This window comes from Miscanthus floridulus, chromosome 8 (genome assembly GCF_019320115.1).
Source record: "Miscanthus floridulus cultivar M001 chromosome 8, ASM1932011v1, whole genome shotgun sequence".
In the NCBI taxonomy this organism is placed as follows: Eukaryota; Viridiplantae; Streptophyta; class Magnoliopsida; order Poales; family Poaceae; genus Miscanthus; species Miscanthus floridulus.
In genome coordinates, this window is record NC_089587.1 from 75,094,539 (window position 1) to 75,113,499 (window position 18,961).

The following is an 18,961-nucleotide window of genomic DNA, read 5'->3' on the forward strand; positions in this document are numbered from 1 at the left end:
ACCAATTATTTAGAGGACCCGATCTCATCTGATTGATGATGATACCAAAATTCAAACACCCACATTCCATATTTTCTAAAATATAAACACAGTACACACAACACAAACAGTTTCCCTAAATCACATTCAAATTGTTTAGCGCCCAATGGACACTCGATTTTTTTATACCAATCAATCAGCTCATTGTGGACAGATATTTTCTAATATATCTGTCGGTTCCCAGAAGAGGGTTAAAATCCTGCTTGGATAATCCGTACGTGAATCCAAACATTTAATATCCCGTACTATATCCATATCAAATACTTAAAGTTGGATTTCTTATACATCTATCCGTATCATATCCATATCCAAATACTTAAAGTTGGATTCTTTCTTATACATATATGACAGATATCAATATCCGTGTTCGACTCTAAATCCTATAAAAAAAAATGGCTACCCGTACCTCAATATCCATTCATGTCTGATCCGGTTTCAGCCAAGTGCGGGCACTAGAAGGGAGGAGATGAGATAGATAGCGATTTAATCTAAGCCCTCAGTTTTAGATCTAAGGCCAAAAAAAAAGTGTCAATAGACTTTGAAATACCCGATTGTTCACTGGACAGCTTCCAACACAAAGCCAGGGAGTGTCGGAAGATAATATTATACGAATATATATATTAGAAAAAGAACTTCCTACTAGTATTATCGTCATCACCATCCATCCATTGTGGTGTCTCCTATACTGTATTTACATGAGGGAGACTCAATCAGGCCTAGCCTAAGCCTACTCTAATCTCATACTAGTACTAGTACTACTATTTTCTCGGTGGTTGGGCCTACCTCTATCTTCTTCCAGCCCCCCAGTGAAGGATGAGCATGTTCCACACAAAATCATAAATGCACCGCAATCATTATACTTGAGTTCCCCTTCCCCTTCCCCTTCCCAGCAATTAAACTTTCGAATCAAAAGATCACCCCAACAGAATCAAGCCTGCCATTACTTGTTCTGCTTCACCTTGCTCAGCGTAACACATATGACATATTATCACCTTATCCTGCAATGCAAGCCCAAGATGTGGTGTTCTTCATGCCATTTATAGAGCAAATCAACCAATGCATCTTTGCTTCCCATCAGCTCCCATCCCTTCCAACGTATCTTGCTACATCAGGTTTATGTCAGCCTTGCCTATTGTACACACACCAAGAGAAGCAACCATCAGGGAAGAATACATACAGCCTTCATTGCTAGAATGTGCTTCTGTCGCAACATAATCACTAAGGCTGTGGTCTTACCCCTCTGTACAAATGAACAAGTGAACTTAGGTGCTCTTCATTTACATGTACGGGCAAGGAAGGCATCTGATCCATGATACCTAGTGTCTCCCTCATTCTGTAACGAAAAGATTTACAGAAGTTACCTCACTTGGAGAAACGAAAAAAAAAATGCTTTCACTTTGACAAGGACCAAAGAGGCATCATGGCAGCGTTCATGTTCATATTAATTACACAGAGACATGACTAGAACAAACTTGAATATTAGTCGATGATGTTCGAGAGAAAAAAATTAGTCGATGATCACTTCAGAACTCAACCATATATGAAGCCTGTGCTTAGTCTATGTGTGAAGCTGAACGAACAAGTAATATCGTACCTTTCTGAAATTGCTCTTATATTGTTATTTGTGCGCAGGAATAGGTCCACGTTCTCCTCCGTCTGCAAGAAATTTGGAATTTCAAAACAAGGTTAAAACAAAATAAGCTTCTTTTCTTTTAGAAGTGCTGCTACAACTCAAGCTTTCATGCGTAGCTTTCAAGTTCAAACTACTATGTCTGTGTTTCGCAACCATTTTTTATTTCCATGTTTCATCTATTGACCAACAGATGGTGGGTGTACCCCTAGCAGCAGTGCCTAGCGTGCTCCTCTTGCAGTAAGTATGATGCACTAACATATTTAGGATCATAAATAATAGACATTAGATAAAGTATATCAGTATTCCAACCTTAAGGGTCCTGATATTTGCAGCAATCTGGCTGAGTAGCTGATTATTTTCCTCCAGAAGCTGAGTTGCACTATCTAAAACAGGGACTGTCTCAGAACGGGGAAAGAGGAGCATCGTCAGGACCAAAAAAAAAAAAAATCAGCACAAAATAGTTCCATGAAAACACATCAACAAGACAGAATTTTTTCAGTTATTTGTCTAACATGTATGTTACTATATTGAATTACAGTTAGTGCAACATAAGTACTAGTACATAGCAACATGCAACAGCACTGTTCAAAGGAACTGTTACAACCTCATGCATTGTTCGTATGAGACGCATTGGAACAAGCTAGTTGAAAGTTTGAGAGAATATCAGTAGTCTTGTTGTGAGTAGGAGTTATTTCATGTATTTCAGTATTTTAGATAAGTTTCATCTGTTACAGATAAATGAATTGTGTCTTCTAGAATTAAAAGGAATGTCTTATAAAAACAGAATGCATCCGTTGCTTCTCTCCCAAAGACTATTTCCTCAATTCACTACCTTTCTTTGATTCGTAACAGCAATTAAGGACAATATGTGGAGAGAATTATTAACCAGCCCTAACTGAGGCTAGATGTGGTCATGTGGATGCTATAGCTATACTAACCCTACAGTTAAAAACTGCTTAGAAGTTGAACTATACAATTGAATTTGAAACATGTCACACGGAGCAAATGGTTTAGCACATTCAAAGGAACAAATCCTCTATTGATGGACCAACCTTCCATGGGGACCAAGCTATTTTGACTTGGATGATGCAGTGATATTGAAAATGGGAACACATTGTTTGGAGGCAGCATCGGAATATTAGTTACCGAGGTAGATGCAGCCATTTTATTCTGCACCGATGCAGCAGGAATGTAATCATCAGAAAATGAGTAGAGGAGCTGCTGTATAAGCTCTAAAGCTACTGGAGTATGTATCCGAATGAATCATTCGATGACACTTAAGACAAGAATACCTTCGAGTATGTCATGTTTGTCCCTGCAGGATATCCATCAGGTTTCCTCCTACTACTTTCTTTGCCCTGAAATGGCAATAGTGCACCGAAAGAAACAGGCAAGCTATGAGTAATATAAGAAGTAATGACAAACTAGAGCTGGGTCCAGAGCTACTAGTGAAGATGAAAACCTAGAGACAAGAGGACTGTTTGTTCCAGCTAGTAAACCACAATAAGAAGCAAGCTTTCCACAAATTAGCAGAGACTTGAAGTCTTGAGTGTAAGACCGCTAGTAGGGCTATTCATTTGTAATTGAAGACCATAAAGCCCAAGTCCCTTGCACACAAGGAAAAGGAGCAAAAACAAATGATGGGTTCAGAAAGGTATGGTGCTGTAATTGAAGCAAGAGACCACCCTCATTCAGTTGGGGGTAAGAAAAATAGGATGTAAGCCTACAAGGTGTCAGGGTGTGTGAAGAGATGAGGACTAAGCCCCATGGCTATCCATGAGATGGTGGTATGGCGGCTGGTGGATGCATGACAGAAAAGTGTGAAAAAAGAGAAACTTACAGGAGTCCAGACGCATCTTAGTGCAACATCCCTAATGGTTTTAGTGGGCAGCATAGCAGCAATCTTAATGTACTTCATAATACTAGGTTCATGGGCGTACCTGGCAAGGAGTATAGTATGTTTAGGGTGAGATGCGGCTAATATTATCCTATCGAACAGGAGACAAACATGATGATAAAACTGAAAAACAAGAGAACCCAGCAGGCCAGCTTAATCTGACTAAAACAAAGGTGCAATGGATATGCTAGATTCCATTGAGGCCTAGTACCATTTGATTTGATTTGATTGAAGGGGCGCAATTTGATTCATTATGGAGGCCGCAAGCGAATGGCAAGAGAATGCAATAATAAGTAAGCGCAGACAGGGTGTTTAAGTTGACCTGATGAGGCCCTGATTCAACGTTGCGATCTCATCGGCGGACCAATCGGCAGGCGAACCAGTGACGAACTTGTACTTTGGAGGGGATGGAAGTGAGGAAGGGTTGGGGACAGGGGGAGGGGGCAAGAGGGTGGCAGTGCTGGTGCTCGCAGGCGCAGGAGGAGGTGGTGGTGGTCTAGGCATGAAGGTGGGATTGGGATCAGGACCGGAGGAGTGAGAGTTGGAGCTCCCCATGAAGCAGAGCATGTGGTGGTGGGGATCGGTGATGGTGGTGGTGGTGGTGGTGAGCCCTCCCCCTTGGTCCTGAAGCGGGTAGAAGGGCATGGCCATGCCGGAGTCAGCGGCGGCGGCCATGTCCCAAAACATTTATCTCCCTCCCTCAACAACCGAGACAAGGGGGTGAGGAAGGAGAATTGGGAGGGAGGAAGGAATCCCTGTCAGGCAACCCCCATTTCCAAGCACCCGACCCTGAAATCTGCTCTTGCTAGGGATGGTAGGGTTTGAGGCTACGGAGGCGACGAAAGAAACGGGCAAGCGGCGGCCGCTGCGGCGGCGACCCGTGACCCGTCCTTGCGGGCTCCGGCTCCGGCTCCGGGGTTGTGGGCGTGAGTAGATCGAGCGAGGATGGATTGGATTGGATGGACCTGACTCGTGAAGTCGTGAGTGAAGGAGGGGAGGGCGGGCAAGCACAGGCAGCGAGAGGGAGAGAGGGAGAGCCGTAGAGGATCCAATCGACGACGACAACGAGACGAATCTCAGGCGGTCGTCCAACTCTCAAAAGTGAGCTTTGCCTTTGCCAGAATACCATCAGAGAGGATTTCGCTTTGCTGTTATGAAACTAAGAGCCTCTTTGACAGGGCTCGGCTCTTGTAGGGGCTTCAGTTTCGGTTTCTGTAGGAGCTGTGCCAAACGTCTGTTTTGAAAAGGGTTTCGTATGGGGAGCCGGTCAAGAGCCGGAGCTATTTTTTGCCTGTGCAAGAGAAGCCTCAAAAACGAGCTCGCGCGGCTCCTTGCTGTGGATTCACGTCGTCTAGTGCGAAGGAGCCGTTTTGCCAAACGTTTTCCTTCAGATGAGTCAGAGCCGGAGCCATTTTCAGAGAAGCCAGAGCTCTGCCAAACAGACCCTAAATTAACATATTTTAGAAGTTTAATATTTTGATTGTCACCTTTCCTCCCTCTCGGTCGCCTAAACTTTTAGACTATCCATCTCAATGTTCAGATAACCTGCTAGTAGCGGTCACTATGTTTATCACACGAGAGAATACTACTAATAGTTATCATTATTGACTGAAAAACTATTATATTTCAAACATATGAATATAGCAAATCCCTTTGATTGGTGATTGATTGATGAATATTTGTGAACGAGTGATTTCGTCATTTTACTCCTAGCACTTGACTTACCCATTTGGACCTAGGAACATATGCCTTTGTTTCTTCCATTTTCTTCTCTTCTTCTCCTTGCGTGACTTACTGCGAACTGGCGCCATCCCATATCAGGCCCTCTATCCTCACTGATCCTTCACCACCCCCGTTGTCACCTCCCTTGAACCCACCGTGTCACTGTGAGTTGGTGTCGCCCGCTTAAGTGGTCCGCCACTTTGTTGTGTACATGACAAATGTTGAATAATTAGGCAATTTTTAGATTAATACCAGAATATGAATCATGAAAATCTCATAAATTAGCATGTAGAGCCATAACATACTAGTTAGATTGGACATTGTTAACAACGACATAACGAAAGCTCATCGTGATCAACATAGCAGGCAAACGACAACAATAGATTGGATCACTTGGTGTGCACCTTTCGTTTGCAAGATGGATTTCTTATGTGGAATACTAATGGATAGGGCCTCTTTGCTAAGTGCTACAAGATCTAGTGCACTAGAACTCGTGGTTATGGACCCGAATCCTTTAGTATGGAACATTGTCTTTTCCAAGTAAAAACCCTAGTATATGAAAGAATGAAAATGTGCTTTCGTTCTCGTGGAATAAGAAGCCCTCGTACCTTAACGAAAGGAAAATAGGAACTTTTCGTTAGGTATTTGACCAAATAGGATCATCCAGTTCATATACAAACTATCACTAAAATACCCGATAGGGCTAAGTGGAACGAAAAGGGTTTTCCATGAGATGGTAAATGCTTAAACGCGTTATGTCGCTGTGAGTTGGTGTCGCCCGCTTAAGTGGTCCGCCACTTTGTTGTGGCCACGACAAATGTTGAATAATTAGGTAATTTTTAGATTAATATCATAATATCAATCATAAAAATCGCATAAATTAGCATGTAGAGCCCCAACATACTAGTTAGATTGGATAGCATTAACAACAACATAACGAAGATCATCGCGATTAACACAGCAGGCAAACGACAACAATAGATTGGATCACTTGGTGTGTACCTTTCGTTTACAAGGGAAGACGGTGTTGCTAGTGGTGGAGATGTAGAGGGAGACGCTGGTGATGGTGCAAAGTCATCGATGAGCGATGGAGAAAGAGCTCATAGCAGCTGACGACGAATACATCGGGACGTAGCGTCGCCTGTCTTGAATGGAAGGGAGCAGTCGCGCGAAGAGCGCTTCCCAAAAAGCTTATTCGCCCTTCGGTGACCTACTCTCCCGATCACCATTGCACACCTGCATGGCGAGGAGCCGGATTTCGGCGAAACATTCATGTAGGTGCACCACACCCGCGTCCTTCACACGGTCCGGCCCAGGCCAACGAGTGAGTGCGTGCATAAAAGCTCTAGTTTAGTTTTGGTGAATTGATGAAACCCTAAGTGATAACCTAATTCATCTAAGTGATCATGAGATATGTAGCATTATTCCAAGTGGTGAAGCAACGGTGAAGATCATGATGATAGTGATGCCATGGTGATGATCAACTGCTTGGACAAAGAAAAGAAGAAAGAGAAAAACAAAAAGCTCAAGGCAAAGGTGAAATTGATAGGAGCTTTTCGGTTTAGTGATCGAGACACTTAGCGAGTGTGATCACATTTAGGATCGATAGTCGTACTATTAAGAGGGGTGAAACTCGTATCGAAATGTGGTTATCAAAGTGCCACTGGATGCTCTAACTCATTGCATATGTATTTAGGATCTAGTGGAGTGCTAACACCCTTTAAAATATTTGTGAAAATATGCTAACACATGTGTACAAGGTGATACACTTGGTGGTTGGCACATTTGAGCAAGGGTGGAGAAGTTGATGAAGTGAAGGAGATGATAGTCACTGAAAAACCGTGACCGGACACCGGTCACGTGATGACCGGACTTGGGGGAGCAGCGTCCGGTCATTTATAAAATCAGTGGTGTGCTCGGGCTACTCTCGGCCTGAGACCGAACGTAGGTGATCGGACTCTGGCTGAACACTATTCAGCGTCTGGTCCTGCTAATGTGGCAACACGCAGAGAAGAGGAGGAGAAGTAGACGCACCAGCGCGTTCGGTCATGGTGGACCGACCGTGTCCGGTCAAAAAAACTCGGCTCTAGTGCCTTACTGGAAATGATCGGACTCCAGTGATGGAGCGTCCGGTCACTTTGAGCAGTGCGTCCGGACACAACTTAACACGTGGCACGAAGCAGACTAGCCGTTAAGATCGAGCGCTCAACATTTGAGGCTGATGACACGTGGCGAGCATCGGACGACCGGACGCTGGAGTCCTGCGTCCGGTCAACCTGACCGGTGTGTCCGGTCAGCCTGTGTTTCACTAGACAGAGGAGCCAACAGTTCTATGCGTGGGGCTCTCTATTTAAGCCCTATGGTCGACTCAAGCTCACTCTCTTGGTCATTTGCATTGACATAGTAACCTTGTGAGCTTAGCCAAAGCCCTCCCACTCATCTCCATCATTAATTCATCATTTTTGTGAGATTGGGAGTGAATCCAAGTGCATTGCTTAAGTGTTTGCATCTAGAGGCACTTGGTGTTCATGTTTTGCTGTGGGATTCGCTTGTTACTCTTGGTGGTTGCCACCACCTAGACGGCTTGGAGCAGCAAAGATCGTCGAGCGGAGGTTGGTGATTGTCTCCGGCTACGATCGTGGTGATTGTGAAGGGTTCTTGACCTTTCTCCGGCGAAGAGCCAAAAGATACTCTAGTAGATTACTCGTGGCTTGTGTGATCCTCATCTTGTGTTGGTTGTGCGGCACCCTATTGAGGGTTTGGCGTGTGATGCCAATTAGCGTGTGAACCTCCAAGTGAGTGAATCGCCACAACGAGGACTAACTTGCCGGCAAGCAAGTGAACCTTGATAAAAAATCATTGTGTCATCATTTGATTTCGAAGTGATTGGTCTTCATTGGTATTCATTCTTGTGATTGATTGGTTTATTCCTCGACTCGACGGTATAACTATCTTGCTTTCTCTCTCTACATTACCACAAACTAGTTGTTAAGATCTTTAGCGTAGCTATTCGTGAGAGCTTGTTTGTTTGGTTAGTGTGGCTCTTTAGTTAGTCTTTGAGAGCATACTAACTTAATGTAGTGACATAGCCATTGTGTGGATAGAGATTATAGAAACTAGAATTATGGTAGGTGGCTTATATTTTTAATAGGCTACCGCAACACTCGCTTCGCCTCATATTTGTCTAACCGGTTTGCTAAGTATTGTTGTAGAAATTTTTAATAGGCTATTCACCCCCTCTAGTCATTAGGACCTTTCAGAGCATGTGGGCTTCCTTTGTCCTCACACTAGACTTGAGAAAAGTAGAGAAGACTTTCAGATTTAAACATGACTAGCTCCATTTCCCCAAGTAAGGTGGGACTAAAGATTTCCACTTCCCTCTCTTGCTTACATGAATGGGCCTTTAAGATTTTCTTAGAAATTTTAGGAATTCTATTGGGCCAAGCCCATTTATTCCAACAACAAATACCTAGGCAAGAGGTACCGTCGTCCTTTGGGTATTCGTGCTTGCGCCCCATCAAAGAGCACACTCAACCAAATTCTGATGCAGTCGAGCTCCCCATAGAGCTCGGCAAGGAAAGAGCTCAGCACCGATAGGGCCCACTCTCAAAGTCCACACACGGAGGGAGAACGCTCGCGTGAAAACATACACTCCTCATCTTAATAGAAAAATGGGAAAATTGGTCTGGTAGCATTGAAAGATCGCCGTATCCGGAAAATACCATCGAAATTTTGCCGCTCCGTAAAATACCATCGAAAGAATGCAATGTCACCTGGATATAGCATTCCGTCATGTTTGGAGCAAACGCCGTCGCCTCCGTCAAGCTCGTCCCCTTCTCCTTCCTGTGCTCCGATCCTGTCGCGAACTCAGCTGAACCCTCTCAGCGACCTCACCGTCGAGGTCGGCACCTCCAGCTTCGCGCTCCACAAGGTGAGAGACTGAGAGCTCCTTGGCCTTGCACAAGAACGCGGCAGAAAACCAAAACGATGTGCTAACGCCGACGGCATAGCTGTTCGCGCAGTTCCCGCTGGTGTCCCGGAGCGGCAAGATCCGGCGGCTCGTCGCGGAGGCCAAGGACGCCAAGCTGGCGCGGCTCAACCTGCACAGCACCCCGGGGGGCGCGCCGGCGTTCGAGCTCGCCGCCAAGTTCTGCTACGGCGTCCACGTGGACGTCACGGTCGCCAACGTCGCCATGCTGCGCTGCGCCACGCACTACCTGCAGATCACCGACGACTTCTCCGATAAGAGCCTGGAGCTCCGCGCCGAGGCGTTCCTCCACGACGCGGTGCTCCCCAGCATCGCCAGCTCCGTTGCCGTGCTCCACAGCTGCGAGGCGCTACTCCCGGCCGCCGAGGACGTCGGCCTCGTGCCCTGCCTCATCGCCGCCATCGCTAGCAACGTGTGCAAGGAGCAGATCACGTCGGGGCTGTCCAAGCTGGACCAGTGCGCGGCGCAGCTGAAGCCCGCCGCGGCGTTCGCCGACCTCGACTCGCAGGGCGACTGGTGGGGCAAGTCGGTGGCCGCGCTCAGCCTCGACTTCTTCCAGCGCCTGCTGTCCGCGGTCAAGGCCAAGGGGCTCAAGCAGGAGACGGTGACCCGGATCCTCATCAACTACGCGCAGAACTCGTTGCACGGGCTCATGGCCAGGGACGTGCACAGATGCGGTGGCAGCGCCGCGAACACTGACGCCGTCAAGAAGCAGTGCGCCGTCGTGGAGGCCATCGTGGGCCTGCTCCCGGCGCAGTCCAAGAAGAGCCCCATGCCGATGGCCTTCCTCTCGGGGCTCCTCAAGACGGCGATGTCGGTGTCCATGTCCAGCATCTGCAGGGCTGACCTGGAGAAGCGGATCGGCATGCAGCTGGACCAGGCCATCCTGGAGGACATACTCATCGCCGCCGGCGCGTGCGCGGGCGCGGCCACGCCGGGCGGGCACGGGCAGCAGCACGCGCTGTACGACACGGACGTGGTGGCGCGCATCTTCTCGGTGTTCCTCAACCTCGACGATGACCACAACGAGGAGGACGCTGGGTTCGACTACGACAGCCCGCGGTCGCCCAAGCAGAGCCTCCTGGTGAAGGCCGCCAAGCTGCTGGACAGCTACCTCGCGGAGGTGGCGCTCGACTCCAACATCCTCCCGTCCAAGTTCATCTCCCTCGTCGAGCTGCTCCCGGACCACGCTCGCGTCGTCACCGACGGCCTCTACCGCGCCGTCGACATCTTCCTCAAGGCACGCACCGATGCAGCCTGCTTTAATTTCCTTCGCCTAGCCAGAACCAGAAGGCAGCTAGCTTAACGTGCTTGTGCACCAGCCCGCGATTCCGCCTGCAGCAGCCAGACGCCGGAGCTCACTGCCATGGCCCCCGCCTAGAGCGGAGGCAGCGGCCGCGCTCACCTCAGGAAGGAGAAGGGGGCGAGCTTGATGGAGGCGACGGCGTTTGCTCCAAACGTGACGGAATGCTATATCCAGGTGACCTTGCATTCTTTCGATGGTATTTTACGGAGCGGCAAAATTTCGATGGTATTTTCCGGATACGGCGATCTTTCAATGCTACCAGACCAATTTTCCCTAGAAAAATAGGCTTTCAGTTCTAACTACTCCGTCTGTCTTATTCAAAGTGTCGTTTTTTATTTTTAGATTTCTTGTTTGACCGTTCATCTTATTCAAATTTTTTTGTATAAATATTATTTATTTTGTTATGACTTATTTTATCATCAGTGATACTGTAATAATGATTTATTTATTTTATTATTTACATAAAAATTGGAATAAGATAAACGATCAAACAAGAAGTTTAAAAGTAAAAAACGACACTTTACGGAGGGAGTAAGTTCTACCATAAAGTTTTAACACCCCTAAATTTTCGGGCCATTACAAATCCAGTAGACCTTTTTTTCTGAAAGAAATGGTACTTCTAAACTATCTCGGAGTCCCTCTATATTATACTTCATCCGTTTTAAATTATAAGACATTTTAGTTTTTCTAGATATATTGTTTTTACTATGTATCTAGATATAATGTATATCTAAGTATATAACAAAATTTATATAGGTAGAAAAGCCAAAATGTCTCATAATTTAGAATGGAAGAGCACTAAATTGCGAAAGGGAGTTAATGGACAATTATCAAAAGAGTGGTAGGTTTGAGGGGATTGACTCTTATACAGTCTCGCTTGGCTAGTATCCAATTTAACCTAACGTTAGTTATTTAAAGTTTCCTAAATGTATTGTCAAGGAAATTAATTTCCTAATGGCTCACTTTTTGATTTAGATAATAATCATAAATACCATCTTGCCAACTGGAAAGCAATGAGATTGCAAGCCTCTAATTACTTTGCTTGTTCTGGTAATTTTAAAACACACACATTTTCACTTGCGTTTGCTAGCAGCACAGCACTAGACCTTAACACATTCATATACAGTGAGGCATCAAACAGAAGAAGCGGGGTATTATGATTAACAGAAGCAGCATAGTATCATGATTCACGCACTGTAAAGCAATCAAGCCACAAGAAAACCAACCAGGCAAATGTAAACAGGAGTTAACAAAGGCGCCAATTGTGGTAGCAAATTTCTTGCTGCTCCTCTGGTGTTGTGTCTCTGTACAAAAATGAACACTACACCTGCAGAGTCGTCGAACACTGCATCATCATCTGTAGTATCTTCTCATCTTTGCCTCCAGCCCCAAAAAAGAACCCTTCCCGCGTGGAGGGTACTGCCATACTGGTACAGCTCAACAACTTGGTTTGCATTGGTAATCTGGTATCAGGTTAGAGTATCTAATCTATGAATCTATCTCCTATACAGCCAGTGATATGTATCACCCCAGACTCTCTTCCCTCTTGGATCAACTATATTATAGCCGGCCTCTGGTTAGTCACTACTCTGTTTTTTTTCTTTTTCATTGTCACTACAGTGAAGGGCGGGCCTGGTGCAAGCGGTAGAGTCTTACCGCCTGTGACCGGAAGGTCCCGGGTTCGAGTCGCGGTCTCCTCGCATTGCACAGGCAAGGGTAAGGCTTGCCACTAACAGCCTTCCCCAGACCCCGCACACAGCGGGAGCTCTCTGCACTGGGTACGCCCTTTTCATTGTCACTACAGTCAGGAGGGAAGCAGAACAGCCCCTGTTCTTCATATCACAACCGCCTAGCCTAGGTGCACCGAGACAGGAAGAACTCATAATCTGGATGGTGGTTCACAGACTCCCCACTTCCCTTTGGGACAACAGCTCTTGCCATGGCCAACGCACCCATCTTCAGCGTCCTCAGCCTCTCTTTATGAACTTCAGCAGGATCGGTTTTCGAAGAATCTTCTCTTGGCAGTTGCTTCAAATCTGGGCATCTCAGCTGAAACCACTGTTCTCCCTATATATAAACAAGAGAATGCAAATCAATCAGGTTATGCATAAAATCATCCCCTTAATATGACCTCATCATCGAAAGCACAAAAAAAACATTGCCCGCATATATATAACTGGAACACGTAGACCAAGCAATCACTAGAAATAAACTTCTACGAAGTGACTATTAATTTGGTTCCATCATTATCTCCTGGATTTTTCAGTTGAATTTAACAGCTATATGGACGATATGCTTTGGGAAGCAAACATTTCCTCCTGTCATCAAGGAAAACATCGAGTCCAAATGGTACCTTGTCGTTGTAACTCTGGAGACCAACAACTGGTGAAACTACACGTGTATGCTCGTCATTCGTATCCAGAGAGCATTTTTGATGAACCAACTTTCCCAGCGAATGGTAAGTAAGAAATGCCGCACGGAAATTACCACGAGGCACACGATAAACAGGATACCAGGCCACACAGAACCTACAAATGAAATATATTGAACATCACAAGAGACAAATAACCAAAAAAAACTTTAATATTGATATCAGTACAAACTGAGGAAACGCTAGTGAATAAAGCATCCAGGCTCAGGAACAAACCAGGAAGCTGGATGAAGCTCACATAATTTCGCATTTTGCAGTTTTTCAGGGTCCCCAAAAATCCGGTGGTCAGAAACGTTTGCACCACTAACAAGCTCCTTGATCCTACAGATTGCAGCCAGATATTAACACAGGAAAAGGATATACACAGCCAGGACAATAAATAGTAGCTACAATTTAATTAAGTAAAAGTCTTTCTTATTGTGGCACAAAGGGCATAATGAAAGACCACCAAAATGGAAACAGTACATCTCATGCCACATACTCCCTCCGTTCCAAATTATAAGACAGTTTTGGCTTTTCTAGATATATAGCTTTTGCTATGTACTTAGATATACACTATGTCTGGATCATAGTAAAGGCAATGTATCTAGAAAAGCCAAAACGTCTTATAATTTAAAAGAGGGAGTATTATGAGAGATTCATTAGCAGCTTATAAATCCCCAGTTCTAAGCTACTCACATGGGCACAAAGTTCTCTTGCTTTAGGCCATAATTCATAAACATCCTGATCAGCTGAACCAATACGATACCAGAAAAAGAAAGCCCTCATGGTCACTTCGTCGTGAAAAGTTCTATTGCTCACAAACTCACTGACAGTTTCTAGAATACGGTTCGTAACAGCATTGTTAAATTAATTGCCCTTTTCTAACAAAGAAAAAGATCGCGATCCTTTTGATTTGTGAACCCAGAAGCATTTTGAGAAAGAAATGAAATGACACCAGAAATATTTCACAAGAAACTGTCGGTGTCAGGAACTTAAAAAAGAAGTGGAACCAGTGGTCAAAACTCATAATGGAGGCCTGTGGACAACTTACTTTTCAAATAATGGAGGCCGAAAAGAAGGTTGCTCTGTTTCAAAGTACTCAAACATAAGTTCGCCATGATCTTCTACATCCAAAGATGACTCTGGCAAGCATGCATTACTTTCCTCAAACAGTGTATGCACCTCATTCACAGGATGAGAGCTCATAGAGCTTGAAGTATTTGATGCTTTCAGTAATTCCCTCCCTTGTACACCAAAACTGTGATTCATGTTATTCATAGACCACCCAAACAATTGAATAGCAGACAGATAAGGCACAAAGTATGCAAAGAACTCTGAATTGCTGTTGCGGGATGTTTTAGAGCTGAGATTGCTAAGAGCTTTTACTTCCAATCCATAGCACCCTGGCTCTTCATACCACTCCCATATTCTCTTTAAGGAAACATTAGAGATGTCATGCTGACAAACTGAGTTGCTAACTACTTGGTCCCATGAACAAGTGCTGCTTATCATGCAAGGTGCACAACCAATAACGGGAGTTGCGGAGTATATAAATGTCTCAAGATCAGAAATTGGATAACCAGCAGCAAGGAGAACATCTGCAGCAACCTGAACTTTATAGGCATCGTTTACAACCCTGAGCGTCTGGGCTAGATGCGTTCTAGAGTTACAGAGCCCTTGACAGCCATGGTTCCCTTCAATAGATGAAACTGTACTACGTCCAACCATTAATTCAGTTGTCGATGACTCAGACCCTGCAATATTTTGAGTACAACATCATGTTAGATGCTACTGCGCTTGCTGCAAGCAGTGTTACTTTCTTATCACAAGGTTTCATTATTAAGGAAAAAAAAGGAAGTGATGCAGGATCTAAAGATGGGAGTCATACTAGGTGATGATCGCCCAGAAATAGTTTCGCTGGCATCATCGGTTCGAACTGAATCCTGCAGTCTTCTTTTCTGCATGGGAAGAGCCCCTATTGTAATATCTGTTGATTCACCAGACTCTGAAGTACAATTTCCCTTTAAAGACTCCGGAGTTGTCGGTTCAGAAGAGGAAATTGATCTCGTCTCACAACGTACTGATTCTCTGCTGTTAAGAGCATTGGATAGTTCTCTGTTCAAATAAAGCTGCTGTGCTGCCTTCTCAAAACCGGTAGTTGATTTTCCACAAGTTTTTTCTCTTGGACCTGTAAAATGATTGAGACTTGTTCCTAACTTGGAATCTTTAGCTGGAATTCCATATTGGGTCTCCCTACAAACATTGCTTGGCCCCTGCATGAAATTCTTGGTAGAGTTTTTCAGTGCAATTCCATGCTGAGGGTGTATCCTGCTAACATGATTTTGTCTATGGGACCAGTCGTTACTGTTGACTTCCTTGGTCATCTGCGTTGAAGAACGGCCGACATATTTTTTATTTCGATCAAGTGTAAATGTGGATGCATGCTCTCCATAACTCTTCCACAATGACATTTTCTTCTCCTTTCTGGCTCTCTTTCTAGATATTACAAGACAGAAATCATTGTCACTGCGTGTGTCGCTGCACAAGTGGGCTGCCTGGACTCCACCACATGTACCAACGCTCTTTGGGGAACAAATGCCACTATCGTAATCAGACTTCTCTAGCCAATTCTCATCAAATCCACTGTTAGAGCTGCAAAACTCTGTCGCTTCACATGGATCAGGTCCACGTTCATTTCTGAATATAAACAGAGCCTTGGTATCATGGTTACAGTTTGCACTACTGCCAGCACAGCAAGTTTCTTGAGATAAACCTGTAGATACAGAATTTTGAGTATTGTCCAAATGCCTGAAGCTACTGCTATCACATTGTCCACACAATGCAGGGCACAGAGTTGCTGATCTAGACAGTTCCATCTCATCACAGTAGGACGCACTCGAAACTGAACCACCTGAGCAGCAACGGTACTCATTATCATTATCACTCTCAGGAGCCTCTTCAGAACCTTCCTTGACAGAAGAACTGGGAGAAGTTTCCTCAAAGCGTATATCACCAACATGCTTAGGTGAAAGTGTCGAATCTTCACAATCACCAACATCGACCGCAGGGGCAGCGCCATTGCTCTCTCTGAATTTAGCTTCAGATCCATCAGTCGGCTTCCTACAGTGTTGCCTGTGCTTCTTGCTTTTCTTTTTGCTCTTCCTTCTTGATGAATGTCTTGCATTATCACTTGGCTTGGTAAAGCTGTTGACTAAGAAATCTGAATCAGACATGCTATTGGATGTTGTAGGCTTATCTTCCAGTAGCCTTGATGAATTATCCAGCCATCTTCTGCGAGATCCATCTTGAGCATTAAGGTGCAGGAACAAAATCGATGGGGAGGATGGTGACAAGGATGATGTCTCAGGGCTCTCTTCTGGAGATGTAGGTTGAGATGAAGGATCATCACTTGCACTCTCGGTGAGTGATGGTGATTTGAAGTCATAACAGAAATTGAAGGGAATAACTGTCACGATAATACACCTGGCAAGTAAGCGAATACCAAGTTATTAATTAGCAAAGGACAACAAGCCGAGGAATTGGCAGAGGCAAAACATTTAAAGGACATTTTGCTAAGGGCAGCATGACATATATACAGCAGGTGCAGGGTAAAATTCTTTGTTGCAAATATTTTTTTTCTGCAATCAGGCATAAATTAAGGGAGGAAGAAAGACAGAAACATGAGGTAAATTCAGAAAGGAGAAAAATCATGCATAAGCTGGTATATTCAACAGGTGGAATTAGAATAGAACATCTGTGTACCTCTGCTGCTGCTGCCTTGCCTCGAGGCGAGCTACTTGACGCTCCTGGAAAAAAAAACGTAGCAAGCAAAGCATTAGACAGAGTAGAGTTTGCGCACACTGTCTCGGGGAACTAGGAAAGCGCAAAGAAAAAGGGCATACAAACTGAAGGTTGAGTGGGTTCTTCCTCTCTGATGATCTCCCAAACAGGCGACGAGGCCTCCTATTTACAACAGCATCAGCAGCAGTTCTAGTAGGCATTCCATGTTCTGGTGGCATTTTGCATGAATCCTGCAAGTAGGACAAAAGAAAAAATGCACATGAGCAAGCACATGCTGAAGCATGGTAGCTTTTGGGCACTCCAGTGAGCATCTATCCAGACACGGAAATTTTAAGAGCCGTGTATCTAGGAAATTATGCCTCACACAGTCACGCACAGACTAGTAAATAGTAAGGAGGTTGAGGGAGGAGTTGACCAAATAGCAGCAGGTGACTACATCCCCATTTCCACTCCCACTCCCTAGAAACGTTTGACTGGAAAGTGCAAGTTGCAGCACAAGAATGGTACTAGACTGGTAACTTTGATTTTGAAGTAGGTAGAGTTGAACGTGAACCTAGGGAGTAGTGGGGGAACAGTATTTTTTCCATCATAAGATAGAATTTAGAACGAGGAAAGCAAAGGAAGGGAGGCTGAAGCGGAGTTGACGAAACAGAGAAGACCCTGAGCAGAAGTCGAAGCGGAATTGGTGGCTGCAAGTGGACTAGGAAGCCAGCATTGGAAGTAGGAGATGGCATCGCAAATTCGCAAACGTAGTGCGGGAGGAAGGGATCGCCGCGGATGGATTCGGGCGGCGGCTCGGCTCAGGTGGGCGTGGCTTGGGGGTTCTGCTGGATGAGATGAAATCGATATCCACAAACAAATGGATGGAGTATGGACGCGAGGATCACAGAAATCAGAAGCCCAATAAATCCAATCTAGGGATTTTTTTGTGGGAGCACTGGTTCGCTCCTCTTCCTACCCTAATAATTAATTGAAAAAATGAGCAGCAACGATCAATCTCCACCACCACCTAGACGACGAGACGAGACGATTAGGTTTGGGAAGCGGAATCAGAGCGAGGGCGGCGGCGGCGGCAAATTCGGAGAGTGGAAAGCAAAATCGCATGCTACGAGCAACAAGCGAAGGCGTCAGGGCATACGCACGCACCCTGAAGGCGAGGCGAAGGATCTGCAAGTGAGCGCTCCTCCGGTGCGAGATGGATCTCGATCTCAGCGTCTCGAGGTAGGAGGAGATGATGAGATGATCGCTCTCGTCACACTCGTGTTGCCTCTCCCTCTCGCCTTTCTGTGTCTAGTAGATCGATCGATTCCAATCAAAAGAAAAGCAAAAGGAGGAAGAAGACGAAGGGGGGAGAGAGAGGGGCAGGTAAGGTGCCTCGCCTCGTGGGGAGTGTTGTGCCGGCCTCCTCCCTCTCGTGGGCTGTGCCTGTGGTAGCTAGCACGACTAGTACTGGAGAGAGAAGAAAAGAGAAAAACGAATTGTCTTTTGAATTAACTCTTTTTTTTAAAAAAAACAAATCATTTACAAGTGGTATTCCATATCAGGAAGAGAGATCGTCCGTATCAGGGATAGAGATAGTGTTGCTGCCGTTGATTTGATTATACCCGATTGATTTGCTTCATTTGTTTTTTAACTATAAATCTCATAAAACAGATCTCTTTTACTACCTTTATTTATTTATATATATACAGTGGCTGCCCGGCCCGGCCCGGCCCGGCCAACGGTGAGGAGGATCAGAGAAGAGAATATACCGCACGGGCGCACCTCCCCAACCCCAAGAGTGAAGACATAGAAGAAGACCAGACTGAGATTGAGACCCCGACCCCACCAGGCCAAGTTGACTTGTTCGCTGGTTGGTTTCTGAGCTGGTTTAGGCTGGCTGGTGCTGGTTTGTTGTGAGAGTAAAATATTATTGGCTGACTGATTTGGGCTGGCTGAAACCAACAAGCGAACAGCCTAACTGCAACTGCATGTCCCTTGCCTTGGTTGGATGGCAGAGGATGAAGGGGGTATTTGTTGCGTGCTTCAAGCGGATGGGGCCAATAGAACCCTCGTATTACGATTTTTGAACCAAAAAAAAAGAAAGGTCTTTAGAGGCCCCTCACTCATTCCTCTTGGATTGTTATAGAGTCCAAATCATATTGAAAGATATTTGAAATACG

General features: G+C 45.3%; 3 protein-coding genes across 7 annotated transcripts; 1 reads left to right on the forward strand and 2 right to left on the reverse strand.

Annotated features, from left to right (window-relative positions):
- Positions 1 to 383: 383 nt before the first annotated feature.
- LOC136476706 (uncharacterized) lies at positions 384 to 4,663 on the reverse strand. 3 transcript variants are annotated; one of them, XM_066474641.1, is made up of 8 exons: positions 3,892 to 4,663; positions 3,513 to 3,612; positions 2,965 to 3,030; positions 2,725 to 2,842; positions 1,982 to 2,055; positions 1,634 to 1,695; positions 1,276 to 1,372; positions 384 to 1,168 (listed from the first exon to the last, which is right to left on the reverse strand). In XM_066474641.1, the coding sequence occupies exons 1-8, from the start codon at positions 4,254 to 4,256 to the stop codon at positions 1,154 to 1,156; spliced, it is 897 nt and encodes a 298-aa protein (XP_066330738.1). In that variant the 5' UTR covers positions 4,257 to 4,663; the 3' UTR covers positions 384 to 1,153. The 3 variants fall into 3 exon arrangements, with proteins under 3 accessions (XP_066330738.1, XP_066330737.1, XP_066330736.1); XM_066474640.1 differs by having other exon boundaries at positions 396 to 1,168; positions 1,982 to 2,067; positions 3,892 to 4,660; XM_066474639.1 differs by lacking the exon at positions 384 to 1,168 and having other exon boundaries at positions 1,258 to 1,372; positions 1,982 to 2,067; positions 3,892 to 4,662.
- Positions 4,664 to 9,057: 4,394 nt separating this feature from the next.
- Positions 9,058 to 10,621, forward strand: LOC136469412 (BTB/POZ domain-containing protein At1g03010-like). The gene is made up of 2 exons (XM_066467615.1): positions 9,058 to 9,222; positions 9,314 to 10,621. The coding sequence occupies exons 1-2, from the start codon at positions 9,058 to 9,060 to the stop codon at positions 10,583 to 10,585; spliced, it is 1,437 nt and encodes a 478-aa protein (XP_066323712.1). The 3' UTR covers positions 10,586 to 10,621.
- A 1,097-nt stretch (positions 10,622 to 11,718) lies between these two features.
- On the reverse strand, positions 11,719 to 18,596 carry LOC136476709 (uncharacterized). 3 transcript variants are annotated; one of them, XM_066474643.1, is made up of 8 exons: positions 18,179 to 18,572; positions 16,901 to 17,029; positions 16,761 to 16,804; positions 14,887 to 16,481; positions 14,050 to 14,752; positions 13,233 to 13,337; positions 12,939 to 13,113; positions 11,719 to 12,652 (listed from the first exon to the last, which is right to left on the reverse strand). In XM_066474643.1, the coding sequence occupies exons 2-8, from the start codon at positions 17,015 to 17,017 to the stop codon at positions 12,440 to 12,442; spliced, it is 2,952 nt and encodes a 983-aa protein (XP_066330740.1). In that variant the 5' UTR covers positions 17,018 to 17,029; positions 18,179 to 18,572; the 3' UTR covers positions 11,719 to 12,439. The 3 variants fall into 3 exon arrangements, with proteins under 3 accessions (XP_066330740.1, XP_066330739.1, XP_066330741.1); XM_066474642.1 differs by having other exon boundaries at positions 17,946 to 18,571; XM_066474644.1 differs by having other exon boundaries at positions 12,515 to 12,652; positions 13,255 to 13,337; positions 17,946 to 18,596.
- Between the last annotated feature and the right edge of the window lie 365 nt (positions 18,597 to 18,961).

Bases quoted from the DNA above. Each gene is read 5' to 3' on its own strand.
- LOC136469412 (XM_066467615.1), top strand. From the start codon at position 9,058: ATGTCACCTGGATATAGCATTCCGTCATGTTTGGAGCAAACGCCGTCG. The intron at 9,223-9,313 runs GTGAGAGACTGA...CTGTTCGCGCAG, and splicing joins CCAGCTTCGCGCTCCACAAG to TTCCCGCTGGTGTCCCGGAG.
- LOC136476706 (XM_066474639.1), bottom strand. From the start codon at position 4,256: ATGTTTTGGGACATGGCCGCCGCCGCTGACTCCGGCATGGCCATGCCC. The intron at 3,031-3,512 runs GTAAGTTTCTCT...TTGCCATTTCAG, and splicing joins TAAGATGCGTCTGGACTCCT to GGCAAAGAAAGTAGTAGGAG. The intron at 2,843-2,964 runs GTATTCTTGTCT...GCATCGGTGCAG, and splicing joins CAAACATGACATACTCGAAG to AATAAAATGGCTGCATCTAC.
- LOC136476709 (XM_066474643.1), bottom strand. From the start codon at position 17,017: ATGCCACCAGAACATGGAATGCCTACTAGAACTGCTGCTGATGCTGTT. The intron at 13,338-14,049 runs GTAAGTTGTCCA...TGCAATCTGTAG, and splicing joins CGGCCTCCATTATTTGAAAA to GATCAAGGAGCTTGTTAGTG. The intron at 12,653-12,938 runs GTACCATTTGGA...GTTTATATATAG, and splicing joins TCCAGAGTTACAACGACAAG to GGAGAACAGTGGTTTCAGCT.